The following is an 18,926-nucleotide window of genomic DNA, read 5'->3' as shown; positions in this document are numbered from 1 at the left end:
ATCATACCCCTGCTGGTTAGAGCAGAGCTGTCATTCTCAACACTGTTAGACACAGTGACTCCTTTTTGTAACAGATATCTTACAGTGATGCTTTACTATCCTAAAATGAAACGTACAGATGACATAACATACTTAACATGGTTTCCAAGAAAATTCGGTATAGTTACCCTAACTATAATATAAGGGGGAAGTAAAAGGAAATTAACTTATAATAAAAAATATTATAAATATGCAAGTATTTAAGCAAAAGTATACTAGAAAACAAAAAATAACAGATGCTTGCACCTATACTATAAAAGACAGATCCAGGTATGTTTTGCAATTCAGATACCACAAGGACCATTGACATTGATGATGTGATTTTCTGAATGGTGAAAATGAAAACTCTTGGTAAAGTTATTAACAAGAGACAGTACCCATAATACTCAGTAATTGCGTTTTTGGAAAATTCAGTGTGTGTATGTGTTGGTGTAAAAACAGGGCAAAGAAGCTCTTTGCTTACAAATAAAACAGACAAGTTCTAAGTTCAGACGGTTGTAAAAAGATTTTCATTTATGTGAATATTCAGCAAGACATGAAAGTTTTGCAAGATAGAGTAATGCTCAGTTTGATAGAACTGTCTCACACTTTGCAGGACATCTATTAATAGTATACCTGTCAGCTTCTCATAAAATGCCTGCTGTGCCCCCACAAATCTTTGTCACCACTGAAACAGTATACTCACAGATTTATAATACAGAGTACCCTGGGAACAGTACTACCTCTTGTGGGAGGAAGTATGTGCCATTATGCTGTATTACAGAACCCCCTGCCAAGATTTTGGTAATGAGTGAGATTAAGAATCTTAATCTTAACTTGCTTAATCTTACTTAATCTCACATAACTCACTTTTCTGTCACTGAAGCTTCAGTACACTAACAAACTCCCATCTTCTGTATAAATCCATTGTTTAGTGGTAGTTAATGATCCTCCTTTGTAGGTTTCTGCTTGTGGGGCAGAAAGAGGAAATTTGTTAATTCAGCCAGTGTCCAAATTTTTCCCCTACTGTCTTTATGTTTACTTTCCTGCCGTTTATCTTCTAGGAGGAATGCAGGCCCAGGTTGGAATGCCAGGAAGTGGACCAGTGTCCATGGAGCGGGGACAAGGTAAATAAATACTAATATCCAATTAATGTGTAATAGACATGGAAATGTTCTGTATCTGCACTGATATGGCAGCCAGAAACCACACGTGGCTATTCAAATATGAAATTAATTAAATGGAATTAAATGGAAATTAGGTGAAATCTAAAACTCAGTTCCTCACATACACTAGCTTCATTCTAAGTGCTCAGGAGCTGCATATGGCTAGGGTACCATACTGGATATTGCAGATATAGAACATTCCCATCACTGCAGAAAATTCTGTTGGACAGCACTGTCAAGTGATTTAGAGCCCAACTCTACAAGAATTAATGATGAAGCAAATGAATCCTTTGTTTCTATTTAACTTATATCGCATTTTCCTGGTAGTTTAATGCTTCTACTCACATGTTCTCTCTGCCTCTATGGAGAGCTGAGTAAGGAATTTTAGTAACAAGCATGTAACATATGGCTAAATATGTGGAAGACTAAAATTAAACCCCAGAGAAAACTGGGGGAGTGGGGGCTGGGAATCAAAGGTCTGTGATGCCTGCTCGGTAAGTGTATGTTATACTGTGGTAGTAACACTGGATTCCACCACAGCAACAGCCACTCCAACATCACCACGTTATTTCTATTACTGAAGTTTGAAGAAAAAGAATGCAGTGATTTGTTTGAAACCAACATTGGGAAGCGAGGAAAAAAAAAAAAACAAAAAACAGAGGGAACTAACAATAAAACTGAGTGCATCCTCTAGGCCACGCACTTTAGTTTTCATAAACAACCTTGGGAGTTGTGGGGGGGGGCGGATCACGGGGGTGGCAGCACTTCAGTTTTCAGGTGAAGAGCCGGAAGCTCAGAGTTCTAAGTTACTTTCTCAAGGGGACGAGGTAAGTAAATACTGGTATCTGAATAATGTAGACTGGGCTTGGTGCACTCGTCTTCTCTTCCAGCTAATAAGTTGCAGAACTAAGATTCCAAAGTCTCTGACTCTAAAATCTCTCCTCTTTCTGTCAGTCCACACTGCTTCTATTAACTTCCAAAAATGCTTTTTAATGTATGCTGTTCTAATTCATGGGCTTCCCTGGTGGCTCAGATGGTAAAGAATCTGCCTACAATGCGAGAGAGTGAGCGAGCTGGGTTCAATTCCTGGGTCAGAAAGATCCCCTGGAGGAGGAAATGACAACCCACTCAAGTATTCTTGCCTGGGAAATCCCATGGACTGAGGAGCCTGGTGGGCTGTAGTCCATGGGGTTGCAAAGAGTTGGACACAACTGAGTGACTAAGCACATATTCTTGTTCATTGTGTCCTGTGATTAGAAAGAACTGCTTTGGATAAGTATAGGGAAGCTTAAATTACTTAATAGCATGTGGTCTATAAGTAAAACCCATTTTTGAGTTAGTTTTTAATTTTTTTTTTTAGCTATGCCCCATGGTTTGGGGGATCTTAATTCCCCAACCAGGGATTGAACCCAGGCCATCTCATTAAACGCACTGAGTCCTAACCACTGGACTGCCAGGGAATTCCCCCAAACCCTTTTTTTTTTTTAAAGCAAAATACTAAGATAAAAGTCTATGCACTGTACTCCTTGTCTGTGGTTTATAAGTGACAATGCATAATCTTGTCAGGCTGTTGACAGTGGAACAAGCTTTCATCCAAACACCTCATCTGAGCAGCCCATGCTTTTGTGCTGTTGTGCCCTACCCAGCTCGGCCACTATCAGTACTATGTGTCACAAAGTATTTCTGCTTTGAATACTTAGAAAGAAGGAATTAGAGATTCAGTCATACCTTTGCCTCTTCCCCAGCCATGAATAAATCAAACTTTGTTTAATACATACTTCCATAAAACATCTTCCCTCTTGATGTAGTTATCTTCACCTTTCTGGTCAAAAGTTAACAAAGGGAAATGAGTTGAGTTTTGAAGGTATATCAAGGATGTATTCATGAAGAGATAAAATGAGACTTTCCTTCCTAGTTTTCCTTTAGTACCCAGCAGAAGAAGCAAGAATCTTTCATTTGTACCCAGTTTGTCATTCTTTTCCTGCAATCCATACTTCTTTTGAACATTTGTAAAGGTGGAAAGAGACAGTGAGATGTTTAAGAAGAGACTTCTTGCCTTCTGCTGCCTTAGTTTAACATTGGTGCCCTGTCATCTTATTAGTCTTTAATAATGTCGTGGTATTTGTTTATCGAAAACTTACAGTGGTTGAGTACTTCTTGAGGAGTGATATTCTTTTTCTTTATCTAAAGTTCATTCACTGTATTTCCCCATTTGATAGCAGAAATTTTTGTGCCTTAAAGTATGATAGAAGTAATACTGTCCCACTTTTGTTATGGGCTTTTCCAGAATAAATCTTGCCTTCCAGATTCACTGCGATTTCTTCCATTTTTTGCTTATGAAAATATGTTTGCCTTCTTTGCCTAACTAGAGATTCAATAGCATCTGTTTTATATTTTGTTTCTTTTTTTCATAGTATCATAAGATTTAAGGGGAATCCTAGTAGCAGAGGTGAAAATTACAAGTGGCTGGTTATTCCTGCCCAGATAAAATCAGTGGCCTACAGGTTTTACCTTAGGAAGCAATCTCATCAAAGCAGGACAGTTTCAGATCATATAGTTTAGGAAGATTTTGTAGCCCAAGGCAAGCTAATGACCTCTTGACTTTTTAACTGATACTATGAATAAATCTCCAGTGTCTGTATGCTTCTGCATGTGTGTGTGCAAGCTATTTTAAGTGTCTGCTCTTTCTCCTTTTGAACTTGCTGCTCACTTAGGAACTGTACAGCACTCGCCCGTGGGACCCACCGGGCCTGCATCAATTGAGCGAGTTCAAGGTACCCATTGTATCTGCGGGTTTCCTTTTGCTTGTGATGTTCAGGGTGGGACATTGAGAGGATAAGGACTGCTCGGCAGTCATCCGCACGTTCGGAACCCAAAAGGGTAGCGTTTGGGGTTTGTTTGTTTGTTTGTTTTTTCCTCTTGGGGCCACAGGCCTAAGATTGATGTCTTCACACAGGGCAGAGAACATGGAGGATATGGGCATCTGTCTGAGGCTGTACTCCCTCCCTACTGGTGTCAGGAGGCTTGGATGGAATAGCAGTCTGTAAGGAGACAGCCAGTTCTCACAGAGCCATGGCAGTGTTCACATATGCCCAGACCCTAACTTTTGTGGCTCTGGTCCTTGAACTAAGATTGATTCTAAGCAAAACCACGGGCCCAAGTTTCTTCTTCAGATTGCAGTGCTAGGCCTTGGCAGGTTGCTCCCCAGTTTGCTCTTTATATAATTCCATCCATACCTCTGACCTGGCACAGATTCTGCCTATACCCTGCTTCTGTTCTTGAGCTGCAAGAGGACTCTGCTGTGGTGAGCTTTCATCCACTCTACAGTGTCTGAACTACGTTGTCAGTGGTAGAGTCATTCCTTGTTGCCATATGTGTCCTTCACAGCAGTAACTCCCCGTTTGTTTCCTGTCAGTGCCAATGCAAGACCCCAGAGCAGCTATGCAGCGTGGGCCCTTGCCTGCCAACGTCCCAACGCCTCGAGGTCTGTTGGGAGATGCTCCAAATGACCCACGTGGAGGCACTTTACTTTCTGTAACTGGAGAGGTAGAACCTAGGTAAGCCCTGACACAGAAGAAAAAGATTGGAGGAATTAGAATTTTCCCTTGCTTTGAGAACAAAGTCTTCTTATACCGTTTGTGCCTGTTTGCTTATTTCAAAAGATAAATATTCACGACCACTGTCCAAAACGAAGCACTTGCTGGGCAGAATTTGTAGTTGAAGTATGTCATTTTGAACTAACCATTGCTACTTCATCCTCAGGAATTAGAAATTCTAGCAGACATATCAGACTGGGAAAGAGCTACTAATAATAGCAATAATAATAATAATGGATATTAATGGGGTTTATGACTCTGAATCTGCTTTGAATACTTGAATGCTTTATTGAGACTATTTCATTAAATCTACACAACAACCCTGTTATTGATACTAACCCTGAGGTTGATACTAATATCAGTCCCATGTTACAGATGAAGAAACCAAGGCATCAAGAAGTTAAGCAAATGTGCTGAAGATCAACACAACTAATACGTGATAAAGCCCAGATTTGAACCTATACAGTAACCCATGTTCTTAAGCACCATACTGTGTATTCATTATATATAATGAATATCCATTAATTCCTCCTTAATATGAGTTCCCTGACGAAATATGAAATTCTGAAATACATGGGTTTACATCTCTATAGTTTGTCTTTGATCTGTTTTGTGTTATTCTCTTAGAATTTGCAGACTGATGTTTGTATCAGTTCTTTATCTAATTTTTACTTAGTGATCTTCTGGTTGACACTTTTCATGTTGTTTTGTTCTCTTTTAAAATATAACATTTTTTTCTCCATCTCTAGAGGTTACCTGGGACCACCTCATCAGGGTCCGCCCATGCACCATGTCCCTGGCCATGACAGCCGTGGCCCACCCCCACATGAGATGAGGGGAGGGCCATTAACTGAGCCCAGACCTCTAATGGCAGAGCCAAGAGGACCCATGATAGATCAGAGGGGTCCACCCTTGGATGGCAGAGGTGAGGGGAAACCATGTCACAAAGCTGACTGGTAGTTGTGGACTCATGATGAATGCTCTGTCCTAGGCTCCAATCTGGGATACAGAATGCTGGGGCAGTAGAGTTGGCAAACATTTTTCAAGTTTATCTGCAAATTTGAGAAATTGAGAAGGAGAAAGCAATCTCATGTAGCTGGGGGACATGTGACTGGAGAAAATAGATTTCTGTCTTTCTTTGATTATTGGTTCTTCTTGCAGTAAATGTGGGTAGCTACCGAATAGTTTTCTTTCAACTTTTTTTTATAGGTGGAAGAGATCCACGAGGCATAGATGCACGAGCCATGGAGGCTAGAGGATTAGATGCTAGAGGATTAGAAGCCCGTGCAATGGAGGCCCGTGCAATGGAGGCCCGTGCTATGGAGGCCCGTGCTATGGAGGCTCGTGCAATGGAAGTCAGAGGAATGGAGGCCAGAAGCATGGATACAAGGGGCCCAGTGCCAGGCCCAAGAGGCCCTATACCTAGTGGAATCCAAGGTCCCAGTCCAATTAACATGGGGGCCGTTGGACCCCAGGGATCCAGACAGGTATGTGTAGTACTCTCACTTCCATGTGAAGTCTTGATCTATTCAGGAATTGGTTATTGAGGCTGATTATTACTGCTTTCTGGTTTCTGAGCTTGTTGGGGAAGATTAAGATCTCCCTTCCTTTTGTTTCTCTGTTCCTTAGGTTGTGGTGGTTTTCTGACTGCCAGGAGTGTAGTCCATAAGTGTAACCTTGTCCCACAATTTCAAATTCCATTCAGAACAGAGCCCCTGATTTTAAGGGACAGCGTGTACATCAGTAGAATCTAGGCATGGATAATTTGAAAAGCCTCCCCCAAATGATTCTAATGTATAGCCCTAAGAACTACTGCATTCAAGCATATGAAGAGCTATTCGTGGTCATTTAGCTAATCTTAGGTTTGCAGAAATCTGTTTTAATTTACTTTCATCACATAGCCTAAAGTGAACAGTGGAGTATGAATGGCAGTTTACTAATGCTTACCTTAAAAGCTGTGCAACTGAATTTTCTCTTCTTTCTCTTTATTTGGCTCTCCAGCTATGTGTTATGATGGGCTATGATTATCTATATGTTGTCATCTCCATCCTTTTTACCCTTCAGGTAGTACGTATGTATCTTCTCCCTGAGTTTGTTTGCTTATTTTTTTTTTTCTGCTAATACTTATGTTTGCCTCTAGCTCTTCCACCTTCATATTTCTTCAGTGTGACTTCCTCCTTCCTATATGTACTTGTGTTTCTCTTTTCTCTCCCATGTGTTTCTGTGCTTTATTCCCTCTCAGGCATGCATGTGTATGTATGTATGAGAGAGAATTGTATGGTCAGAGTGGAATGGAACATGTCAGACATCCAGTTCTCTCATTTTATAGGTTTGGAAACTGAGACCCAAGAATTCAGGTGGCTTATCCAAATTCACAAAACTAAGAAGTGGTACAGCAAGGAACAGAGCCTATGTTGTTTCCTACTATACTGCAACGTCTCTGTGGCCTGCACATTGTATATTGTGTATATGTGTATTGTCCCTCCTCTTTAATATGAAATGTGAATATGTTGTTTTCTGGTATGTGTAGGAAAAAACTTGGTTACTGTTTTTCTAGTTGTACTTTTTTAAAAAATGTGTTTTGGGGCTTGATTTTTATTGTGCCGTCTATGGTCAGTAAGCCTCATAATTAAAATGGGTTTTTAATGCTTTCATTCAGTCGTTCAACAAATATTTGTTGAGCACTTACTGTATATCAGACAGAGCTATAGGTAGTGGGGATAGAGCAGAGTGAGCAAAGTAAAGTCCTGCCCCTGTAGAGCTTACGTTCTAGTAGAGAGATAAATAACAAATAACTGCATGATGTCCTTATATAATTCTATTGAGAAGCCTTTTGAGAAGGATGTCAAAAATAATTGTTGGAAGACTGTCAATAATTCCTTGGTCCTTTATCTTCTAGTACTCGGACTTGTTACTCTGCAATGTTAAATTTGTCATAGTTTTCATTAGTAGATTTTGTAAAGCCAATTAGATTTGAGGTAGAGAAAAAATTTTATCTTCAAACTTTAAAAAATTGTTCAATGTGTTTTCTTATACACAAATAAAATACATTCACTCATGTATAAAAGATAGACAGTAAGAACCTCCCTTCCTCCCTCTACCTGTCTCCCTATGACCCCCATTTCTTGTAGATAACCACATTTTATTATAATGTATCTTTCTAGCAAATCAGAATACATACTATTTTTACAAATATGAATATACATGCATTCTTATTTTTTCCTCCTGTCACTTTTCTGCACCTTGTTTTTTAACCTAATAGTATATCCTTAATTCATAATTTTAAATCAAATTTTGAAATTAACTTCCGTCCACCTAATTGGAAACTTGTTGATAAAGGCTTTTTATTACTAGGATAATTATATAACTTATTGTCTATACAGAGACACATTTGAGGGTGCTGTCAGTAATTACTGTGAGGTAAAAGCATAAACTTGGACTGTCTTAGTAAACCTAGATTCATGCTTACCTGTATTATTACTTGTCTGCCTAGAACAGGTTCTTCGAGAAACTTTAAATGGCCATTATTAAATGGTTATACATTACAGTACCTCAAATTAGTATTGACTGAAGCCTCAAAAATGTTATTCTCATAGATATTTCAGGTCCATAACAGATCATTGAGGTTCAGACTGGTCTCTGGATTCAGTATTGATAAAGAACTGAAAGTGATAGTATGTTAGCTATCTGTACCAAGCTGTTTTAATGCTTCATGTCTCTAGTGTCTTTGGGAACTGAGTTAATGCATGCAAATGAATATTCCAGATAATAGAATTATTCAACCAAGTTTTTAAACTATTTTAATGAAAAATCATTTATAAAATATACTATGCTTTCTTCTTTTCTTAAACAGGATGCAAAAATGATTTTGATCATTTTTGATTACTCAAGGTCATCATTAAATACACCCACTCATTATTATATATGCTATAATAGAAATCATAGTTATTTCCTGCTTTGCTTTTTGGTGTCCTTCACTGTCAGACTGTCACCTGGTTCTTCACAATGCTATTATGATATCTGCTCCTAATGGTTTATCCACATTTCTTTTATGCTTTGCTGCTTTTCATCTGCTGGGGAAGCAGGTAACATGTATATTAACAATTTGTATTTAATAAGAGCAGAGATCAAATTGCCAACATCCATTGGATTATAGAATAAGCAAGGGAATTAAAAAAAAAAACATGTACTTTTGCTACATTGACTATGCTAAAGCCTTTGACTCTGTGGATCACAACAAACTGGAAAATTCTTAGAGGTGGGAATACCAGACCACCTTACCTATCCCCTGAGAAACCTGTATGCAGGACAAAAAACTATAGTTGGAACCGGACACGGAACAACAGACTCGTTCCGAATTGGGAAAGGAGTACGTCAAAGCTATTTATTGTCACCCTGCTTATTTACTTATATGCAGGGTTCAGTTCAGTCACTCAGTCGTGTCCGACTCTTTGCGACCCCATGAATCACAGCACGCCAGGCCTCCTTGTCCATCACCAACTCGCGGAGCTCACTCTAACTCATGTCCATTGAGTCGGTGATGCCATCCAGCTGTCTCATCCTCTGTCATCCCCTTCTCCTCCTGCCCCCAATCCCTCCCAGCATCAGGGTCTTTTCCAATGAGTCAAACTCTTCGCATGAGGTGGCCAAAGTACTGGAGCTTCAGCTTTAGCATCAGTCCTTCCAATGAACACCCAGGACTGATCTCCTTTAGGACAGACTGGTTAGATCTCCTTGCAGTCCAAGAGACTCTCAAGAGTCTTCTCAAACACCACAGTTCAAAAGCATCAATTCTTTGGCACTCAGCTTTCTTCACAGTCCAACTTTCCCATCCATACATGACCACTGGAAAAACCATAGCCTTGACTAGACGGACCTTTGTTGGCAAAGTAATATCTCTGCTTTTCAATATGCTATCTAGGTGGGTCATAACTTTCCTTCCAAGGAGTAAGCATCTTTTAATTTCATGGCTACAGTCACCATCTGCAGTGATTTTGGAGCCCAAAACAATAAAGTCTGACACTGTTTCCACTGTTTCCCCATCTATTTCCCATGAAGTGATGGGACCGGATGCCATGATCTTAGTTTTCTGAATGCTGAGCTTTAAGCCAGCTTTTTCACTCTCCTCTTTCATCTTCATCAAGAGGCTCTTTAGTTTTTCTTCACTTTCTGCCATAAGGATGGTGTCATCTGCATATCTGAGGTTATTGATATTTCTCCCAGCAATCTTGACTCCAGCTTGTGCTTATTCCAGCCCAGTGTTTCTCATGATGTACTCTGCATAGAAGTTAAATAAGCAGGGTGACAATATACAACCTTGAAGTACTCCTTTTCCTATTTGGAACCAGTCTGTTGTTCCATGTCCAGTTCTAACTGTTGTTTCCTGACCTGCATACAGATTTCTCAAGAGGCAGGTCAGGTGGTCTGGTATTCCCATCTCTTTCAGAATTTTCCACAGTTTATTGTGATCCACACAGGCAAAGGCTTTGGCATAGTCAATAAAGCAGAAATAGATGTTTTTCTGGAACTCTCTTGCTTTTTTGATGATCCAGCAGATGTTGGCAATTTGGTCTCTGGTTCCTCTGCCTTTTCTAAAACCAGCTTGAACATCTGGAAGTTCACGGTTCACATATTGCTGAAGCCTGGCTTGGAGAATTTTGAGCATTACTTTACTAGCGTGTGAGATGAGTGCAATTGTGCAGTAGTTTGAGCATTCTTTGGCATTGCCTTTCTTTGGGATTGGAATGAAAACCGACCTTTTCCAGTCCTGTGGCCACTGCTGAGTTTTCCAAATTTGATGGCATATTGAGTACAGCACTTTCACAGCATCATCTTCCAGGATTTGAAATAGCTCAACTGGAATTCCATCACCTCCACTAGCTTTGTTCGGAGTGATGCTTTCTAAGGCCCACTTGACTTCACATTCGAGGATGTCTGGCTCTAGGTGGGTGATCACACCATCATGACTATCTGGGTCATGAAGATTTTTTTGTACAGTTCTTCTGTGTGTTCTTGCCACCTCTTATTAATATCTTCTGCTTCTATTAGGTCCATACCATTTCTGTCCTTTATCGAGCCCATCTTTGCATGAAATGTTCCCTTGGTATCTCTAATTTTCTTGAAGAGATCTCTAGTCTTTCCCATTCTGTTGTTTTCCTCTATTTCTTTGCATTGATTGCTGAGGAAGGCTTTCTTATCTCTCCTTGCTATTCTTTGGAACTCACATCCATTGCCTTCTCCATTCGGATGCTTATATCTTTCCTTTTCTCCTTTGCTTTTCACTTCTCTTCTTTTCACAGCTATTTGTAAGGCCTCCTCAGACAACCATTTATGCAGGTTACATCATGTGAAATGCCAGGCTTGATGAAGCACAAGCTGGAATCAAGATTACCAGGAGAAATATCAGTAACCTCAGATATGCGGCTGATACCACTCTAATGGCAGAAAGTGAAAAGGAACTAAAGAGCCTCTTGATGAGGTTGAAAGAGGAGAGTGAAAAAGCTGGCTTAAAACTGAACATTCAAAAAACTAAGATCATGGCATCCGGTCCCATCACTTCATGGCAAATAGATGGGGAAACAGTGGAAACAGTGTCAGACTTTATTTTCTTGTCTCCAAAATCACTGCAGATGGTGACTGCAGCCATGAAATTAAAAGACGCTTGCTCCTTGGAAGAAAAGCTATGACAGACCTAGACAGCATATTAAAAAGCAGAGACATCACTTTGCCAGCAAAGGTCCGTATAGTCAAATATATGGTTTTTTCTAGTAGTCATGTATGGACGTGAGAGTTGGGCCATAAAAAAGACTGGGCACTGAAAAATTGATGCTTTCGAGTTGTGCTCAAGAAGACTGTTGAGCGTCCTTTGGACAGCAGAGATCAAACCAGTTAGTCCTCAAGGAAATCATCCCTGAATATTCATTAGAAGGACTTATGCTGAAGCTGAAGTTCCAATTCTTTAGCCACCTGATTGCAAACAGCCAATTCATTGGAAAAAAACCCTGATGACAGGAAAGATTGAGGACAAGAGGAAAAGGGGTGGCAGAGGATGAGATGGTTAGGTAGAATCACTGACTCAATGGACATGACTTTGAGCAAACTCCAGGAGATAGTGAAGGACAGCGAAGCCTGCCATGCTGCAGGTCATGGGTTCACAGAGTTACAAAGAGACGACTTAGCAGCTGATCAACAACCACCACCTAAGCTCTGGGTGAATGCTTTGAGTGTGAACATAATTCCAGCATAGGGACCTTTTAACAAGTATTCTAGGTGCTCTGAGGCCTTTTCCTTGGGTTCTGTTTGTTTTCCAAAAGATTGAACCCATTGAAGATCTTATATACCAGTAAGAATGATATAACTGCACTTGGTTAACTCAGGTCAATCATGTTTCTTAGTCTGTATTTAGCAGAAAGCATCTGCTGTGTATTCTCTGAGGGAAGTTATAAAAAAACAAATGTTGGGCTAATAATAGTCGTTTCCCCAGAGACCTTCCCGTCTCCTTTCTGCCCCTGGCATTATGATCATTTCTGCCTTACTTATGGGATAGGGCCCTTTGGGACGAACCGTGTTTGATTGAATTAGAGGTAGGCAGTATCCCTGTGAATGTAGCTCCCCAATGGGCCAGCATATGTTATTCTATAATATGTCAGCTTTCATTTCTGTTTCTGCTGAGTGATAGTTTCTCAGATGCTGTCAGTTTTCCCTGTGCTTATGTGGCTGAATTTTGCTTGATTTAATAGTATCCAGTTGTGCTTGGTGGAGAAGGAAATGGCAACCCACTCCAGTATTCTTGCCTAGAGAATCCTGTGGACCAAGGAGCCTTGTGGACTGCCATCTATGGGATCGCACAGAGTTGGACATGACTGAAGTGACTTAGCATGCATGCATGCATTGGAGAAGGAAATGGCAACCCACTCCAGTATTCTTGCCTGGAGAATCCCAGGGACAGAGGAGCCTGGTGGGCTGCTGTCTATGGGGTCGCAGAGTCAGATACGACGAAAGCGACTTAGCAGCAGCAGAAGCAGTTATGCTTTGTGGTATTTGTTGATGATGCTGGTGCTGTCATAAGCAAATGTATCAACTTACTAGTTGATCTCTGGCTAAACCCTGCCTTCTGCGGTTGCTAACAGTAGGAACTGATCTTCAGAGTCATTTATTTGCCTTTTTTACTCGTCTCCACAATCTGATCCTATTTTTTCACGTTGCTAATATTACTGGATTCTGGTAACCTAAATGAGAAGTACCAAAAATCTCTCCTTGTCTCTGTGCTCATAGGTCCCAGTCATGCAGGGAGCAGGCATGCAGGGAGCAAGCATTCAGGGTGGAGGCCAGCCTGGTGGCTTTAGTCCTGGCCAGAACCAAGTCACTCCACAGGACCATGAGAAGGTAAGTAATGTTGTCCAGCTGCCTCCATTTGCACAAATCTTTTGGAGTCCTCTTTTCATAGTCACCATGTGGAGGTCCTGGGTCTTCAGAGTCCCTTTGGAAATGATGCTTATACTCTTAGAATTCTTTATGATCTTGTTACCTGAAAATCTGTGGGCCAGGTCCTAAAATTCTTAAATGGCTATACATCAGTGGTAGCTTGTCTTAACTTTTCAGACTCATCTGCCAATAGATATTTTGTGTGCAGGCCTGATTGACCTGGAAATCCAAATCCCTTTCATACCTTATCCCTAAAGATGATAGCAGATTCCCCACAAGCATATCTTTCTGTTTCTATATTTGACCATTGTAGGGAGCTCAAAACTTGTGAAAAGGAGCAACTTTCAAAGCTCCTTTCAAAGGATTCAATTCTTTCAAAGGATTAAAAACTGTAGATTTCCAAGGGGTTACCAATATCATCTTCATCAGTAAGAATTTGGGGTTCATGAATGTGTCTGCTTTGAATCTTCTAATCTTAGGCATTGTACCTGTGCTTTTCATTTTGCCTCTTCTCACCAGCTGGTTTTGTTTTTTTCTTTGGTTTGGTTTGATTTAAAAAAATTTTTTTTTTTGGTTTTCTGTATGTGAACTATCCTTCCGTCTTGGACAGAAGCCGGTGGTAGTTTTTTAGCCACCATCGTTAAAACTCATTATGTTTTTTTTTTCCTCTGCACAGGCTGCTTTGATTATGCAGGTTCTTCAACTAACTGCAGACCAGATCGCCATGCTGCCTCCTGAGCAGAGGCAGAGTATCCTGATCTTAAAGGAACAAATACAGAAATCTACTGGAGCTCCTTAAAGGTGAGCAGACTTACTGTGCCTGAGTCAGACAAGCTCCTTGTGCATTTGGGGTATGTACTTTTCAAGCTTAACCAACAAGAGTCTCTTGATCTCAAGACTACCTGAGGCCTGTACCCCTCTTGACTAGACCCTTCACTCTTCAGTAACTCAGTCCCTGTCATGGTAGGCGAAGGTGATAGGCATTTGTTCAGTTGTTGAATTGATTGTAATCTCATTTAACCTTTTTTTCCTAAAATTGGCAACAGTGACATATGATCAAATTATGATTAACCAAATCAATCAAAATCAAATAAAAATTAACCAAAGTCAAATCAAAATTAACCAAATCAAATTAAAATATGATTAACCAAATTAATTGAATATAGAAATGTAGAAAGTTCAGGGTAAAAGCTCTGGTTTCTCAGTCTCATTACAAAGACATAACTGCTAACTATAGTTTGGTATGTATTCTTCCAGAATCAGTTGTTATGTTATTCTCAACTCTCCCATCAAAATGAAAATACAAACCATTTCAATAAAATATGTAAACATTTTAGTTTCAAGTATTTATTTTACATTGAATATTTTGAGGTTAAACTGTTACAGCACATAATTTAAGGTAGTGAATGTCCACCATCACCATCAGTCCCTGTACATTTTCGAGGTTGCTGTACACTACTGCCCTTAGTTTCCTTGCTCTTCAGTCAGCTAGAAAGGAACATAATCATGTGACCTAACCTGATTACATGTACAGGGTTTATAAAAAAAATTTTCCCCAACATCTTGTATTTCATAAACAATTTTGCTTTTTAAAAACAGTTTAAAATTTACATTGTCCCAATATCAGTTGGAATTTCACATTTTGAATTTCTGCTTTTTATTCCCTCTTTGTAACAATTTCTGTCCGTATATCATTTAACAATGGTCTCATTTACACTAACTAGCAGTCTTTACTAAATATATTGTATTTTAATCCATATTTGTAATATTGTTAAAACTTTTAAAGTGTAAATATGCATTGTATCTGTATCTAGACATTAACTTGACTGAACTTTAATGGGAAGCTGTCATAGATGGATGGCACCAGACTTACAGTGCAACTAGATCTTTTAGTCCAGATACCCAAGGCATTCTATTTTCTTTAGTGAAAGTGTAGACTGCCTATTAGAGTTGGAGGAATAGATTTTTAAAAACTAGTCCTCTCTTACTTTTTCTAATCTATTTATGCCGGAAAAGGTATCCCCTAGAATGTGAGAAAATTATGTTTTGGGATAGTAGAGGTAAAAAATGTTTCTGAAATTTCTCTCCTTGTGTATTCTTGCTTATAAGGTACTTCATTTCAAAGCCTTGCACATAAACCACAGAGCAGGGTTTTTTGTTTGTTTTATCTTTTATTTTGAAATAATTAGAAATTCACAGGAAGTTGGGAAAATAGTACAGAGAGCCACATGCACCTTTCCTTTAGCTTCCCACAATGATCAAATTTTGGGAATCTTGTACATAATACCTTTTTGGTATATAGTGCAAAAGGAAGAAATGTACATTGGTACATTACTCTTAACTAGACTACAGACCTCATTGACCTTTTAACTCTTTTAAACCTCCACTAATATGTACGTGTGGAGCATGTAGTTCTTCGCAATTTTCCACTGGAAAGGTTTTAATGTGTATTTGCTGGTATTGGTGCATACTGGAGCCAAGAGGTTGGCTCTCCCTCCATCCTATACCTTACTGGTTGTGATCCAGCTCTGCTATCAGTGACAGGCTTATGTACCATTACCATTAGGTCAGTGGTTCTCAGCCAGAGGTGGTTTTGCCTACATGATACTGGGAAATGTCTGGAGACATTTTTGGTTATCACAGCTTTAGCGGGTATGGTGTGCTACTGGCTTTCAGTGGGTAGGGACCAGAGATACTGCTAAACCTCCTGTAATGCTCAGGACACACCCTGATAACAAAGAGTTATCTGGCCCCAGATGTCAGTAGTGCTGAGGTTGAGAAACTCCACTGTAAGAGATGATTATTTTGGGGAAGCAGGAGGCAGACACCTTAGGAATCTGTTCCTGGTGATTTGTTCTTATGCATAGACTCCTTCTCCTACCTTTAAATTCTTTTCTTCCTGATGTTTGGGGAAGAGAACTTTGTCTGCACTTGTAATGGCTTTCTCCCAACTTTTCCTTACAGGTTTTCAAAAATACCTGGCAACAGATATGGAAATTAATTCCATTACTTTGTTGAAATGTTGCAAAAAGATGACTTCTGCATCCTAACCCATGAATGACTCAAATTGGTGCCAGGTGGAGGACTCCTATCACCTTCTCTCAGAACAAAATCAAATCATTCTGTTGTCTTAGTTTGTATATTTTCTGTGACTTGAAATAAACTTTGAACATAATTTTAGTATACTGCAAATTGATATGCATAACCTTTTTGCTTTTAAAAGGCTGAACTCCAAGGGTGAAACCTCACATGTGTTTTCTACCCTTACTGCAATATTGTACTTTAATGTTGCATAGCTGTTTTTCCTTTTAAGTTAACCAGTTATTCTTAATGATATTTGAGAATTTCTCAGAAACCGGATTTTCTGGAACTTGGTTTTTGCTTAGTTTGCTTCCAACAGAAATAATATTTGCCCTTTGAGAACTTGCTAGAGCTTCTGAGTCTACTCAGAAAATAGCATGTGCTTAGAGCTGTAAAATGGTCACAAGGCCAGCGAAGCAAAGAGCCTACATAGCAGAGCAGTGTATTTAGTCTAGAAAAATCCAAATATCAAAATGTATTTTTTGGTCAGTGCCAGGAAGGGGATGACAGGATGAGATGTTTGGATGGCATCACCAACTCAGTGGACATGAGTTTGAGTAAACTCCGGGAGTTGGTGATGGATAGGGAGGCCTAGCATGCTGCAGTCCCTAGGGTCACAAAGTTGGACAAGACTGAATGAATGAACTGAAATGAACTGAAGTCTATTCACATACATAGTTCAGAGTTAAGACAAGGGCTTTTAAGTTAAGACAAGTTAAGACAAGGACTGGTTTTAATGTGTCAGCAACACAAGAGACTGTTGACATTTTTTTGTTCTAAAACTCTTCAGTCTGGGTAGTTAACTTTAAAAGTTTAGAAAACCACTAATTTTTCCTGTGTTCAAGATGAAATAAACACTGAACAGAAATCAAGCAATACATTTCATCTTACCTTCTAAATAATTACTAATGTGCAGCCCTACCCAGTAACCAGATTTATTCTAGGAAATTAAAACATAGGAATTCTAAAATTTTTACATTTACATTTTTCTCATTTATTTCAAAAGGACCAAATGTATAAGCAGTCAGATTGCCCATTAGGCCTGACTCTGCCTTCTTCCTTTTAGATGGGTGTGAACACAATCAGTGCCACTGGCTATAACCTACAGCTCTTCCGGCCTAGTATTCTCTCTCATAGTGGCATTAAGGAGAAACATGATTTATCTCCATCAGGCCAACCTCACGAGGTTAAGAGGTGCCTTAATAATTAGTAAAGTTCCACTGGAACTACTCCTGAATCTGTTTATATTCTCAAAGTCCTAGCCTCTGCGTTAGGATTATGGTCAAGTGAATTAAAAGCCTGCCATAGGTGTAGAGAATGTAATAGCATATTGCTTACATGTCAAGCAAAAGAATGCAAAGATAATCAAAATTATGAGGGACATTAAAATTGAGAGATTTTGTACTCATGTATAAGCATTTACTACAACAAAAGTTTGCTGAGAAAGATACTCGATAATTGCAACCTACACAGAAAAACTTGATCAAAACAGCTGAGAAGCTTTCTAGGTAGCCTGCTCATCCCTAATTTGGGCTTAGATGTTGATTGTATGTAGGATTTATTATTATCATTACCTTTTCTGCTAGCTTCCATGAACATTCTAGGCCTTGATATATTGATTTTAGCAGCAGCCATGACTTGAAGTGTCAATATATTGAGACATCGAGACCGAGAATACAGTCTTTCTCCTTAAGAACACACTATAATAAGTTTTAAGGAACACTAAGATTCCAAATCAGACTCATTGGAGATCAAATTATAATTTGGTCAGCAGTTGTCTAATAGGAACCAAATCATCAAAGCTACAGTGTGCATGTTCCAGAAGCCTTATTAAATTTAAATTAGCTGAAATCCGGGAAATTGGTAACAGCAGGGGTATCCCAATCTATTCTCTTGGAAACGTCCATTAGTAATTTTTCTTGATGTCTAGTTAATACATGAAACACAATTAGCTACCATGAGTTCATGACCTTCCTTTATTTTGTTCAGACTAGTTACTGAAAAAATTCAGTTTTTCTAATCCTTCAAGTCATGTAGGTTTCTGGACAATTAGAAGTAATCATTCATTTTTGGTCACAATGGTAGAGAGAGAGGTGCACTAATGTTAATTCAGTGGAAACATTCTTGTAAATCTTATGATTTGAATTGTCTTTGAGCACAACAAAATGTGTATTATTTTTCCTCTTTTAAGGGCCCCAGTCTTCTTTCCTTCTACTGATTCACTGTGACTACTGACACCCCAGAGCCATGTGGATGGAAAAAATAAAAGAGCATTTTGATAGGAGAAAGAAAAGGCATTTTGCTTCTGTTACTGAATGATTCCTTAATAGGTACGTAGGAGCCAAGGAAATGTTATCAAAATTTTAAATTATCTTTTTAAGACAAGACATTAATCACTCCCCTTGAGTAAAATGGTAATAAAGAGTCCTTGTTGACTAAATAATCATCCTAAGATGGAGTTCAAGTTTTCACAATTATTTCCAACAGAACAAGGCAAGCTAATGACAACATAGCTGACTTTCATTATGATACAATTTCAGTTACGATTAGCATACTTTCAAGATTATCTTTCCTAAATGGAGAGCCTAGATAAGGTAACAAAGATTTATTCATTCATTAAACAGAAAAATCCTTCATTTTT

General features: G+C 39.1%; 1 protein-coding gene across 3 annotated transcripts in view; it reads left to right on the top strand.

The window, feature by feature from the left end:
* Positions 1-18,542, top strand: part of CSTF2 (cleavage stimulation factor subunit 2) — a 30,865-nt gene extending 12,323 nt beyond the window's left edge. Inside the window, exons 8-16 of one of the 3 annotated variants that reach the window (XR_008201591.1) lie at positions 1,083-1,145; positions 3,899-3,958; positions 4,600-4,741; positions 5,530-5,705; positions 5,990-6,267; positions 13,055-13,165; positions 13,881-14,005; positions 16,169-16,281; positions 18,477-18,542. Coding sequence is in view for 2 of the 3 variants with exons in the window: in XM_052663275.1 (XP_052519235.1) it covers positions 1,083-1,145; positions 3,899-3,958; positions 4,600-4,741; positions 5,530-5,705; positions 5,990-6,267; positions 13,055-13,165; positions 13,881-14,003 (953 nt within the window). In the remaining variant the exon portion in view is untranslated. Of the gene's footprint in view, positions 1-1,082; positions 1,146-3,898; positions 3,959-4,599; positions 4,742-5,529; positions 5,706-5,989; positions 6,268-13,054; positions 13,166-13,880; positions 14,006-16,168; positions 16,336-18,476 lie in introns of those variants that run through there. The other 2 variants (XM_052663275.1, XM_052663277.1) reach the window with 2 other exon arrangements.
* Positions 18,543-18,926: the final 384 nt, after the last annotated feature.

Source organism: Budorcas taxicolor, chromosome X, assembly GCF_023091745.1.
Source record: "Budorcas taxicolor isolate Tak-1 chromosome X, Takin1.1, whole genome shotgun sequence".
Lineage (NCBI taxonomy): Eukaryota > Metazoa > Chordata > Mammalia > Artiodactyla > Bovidae > Budorcas > Budorcas taxicolor.
The sequence above is the reverse complement of the archived record's forward strand: the minus strand, read 5'-3'. Positions and strand labels throughout refer to the sequence as shown.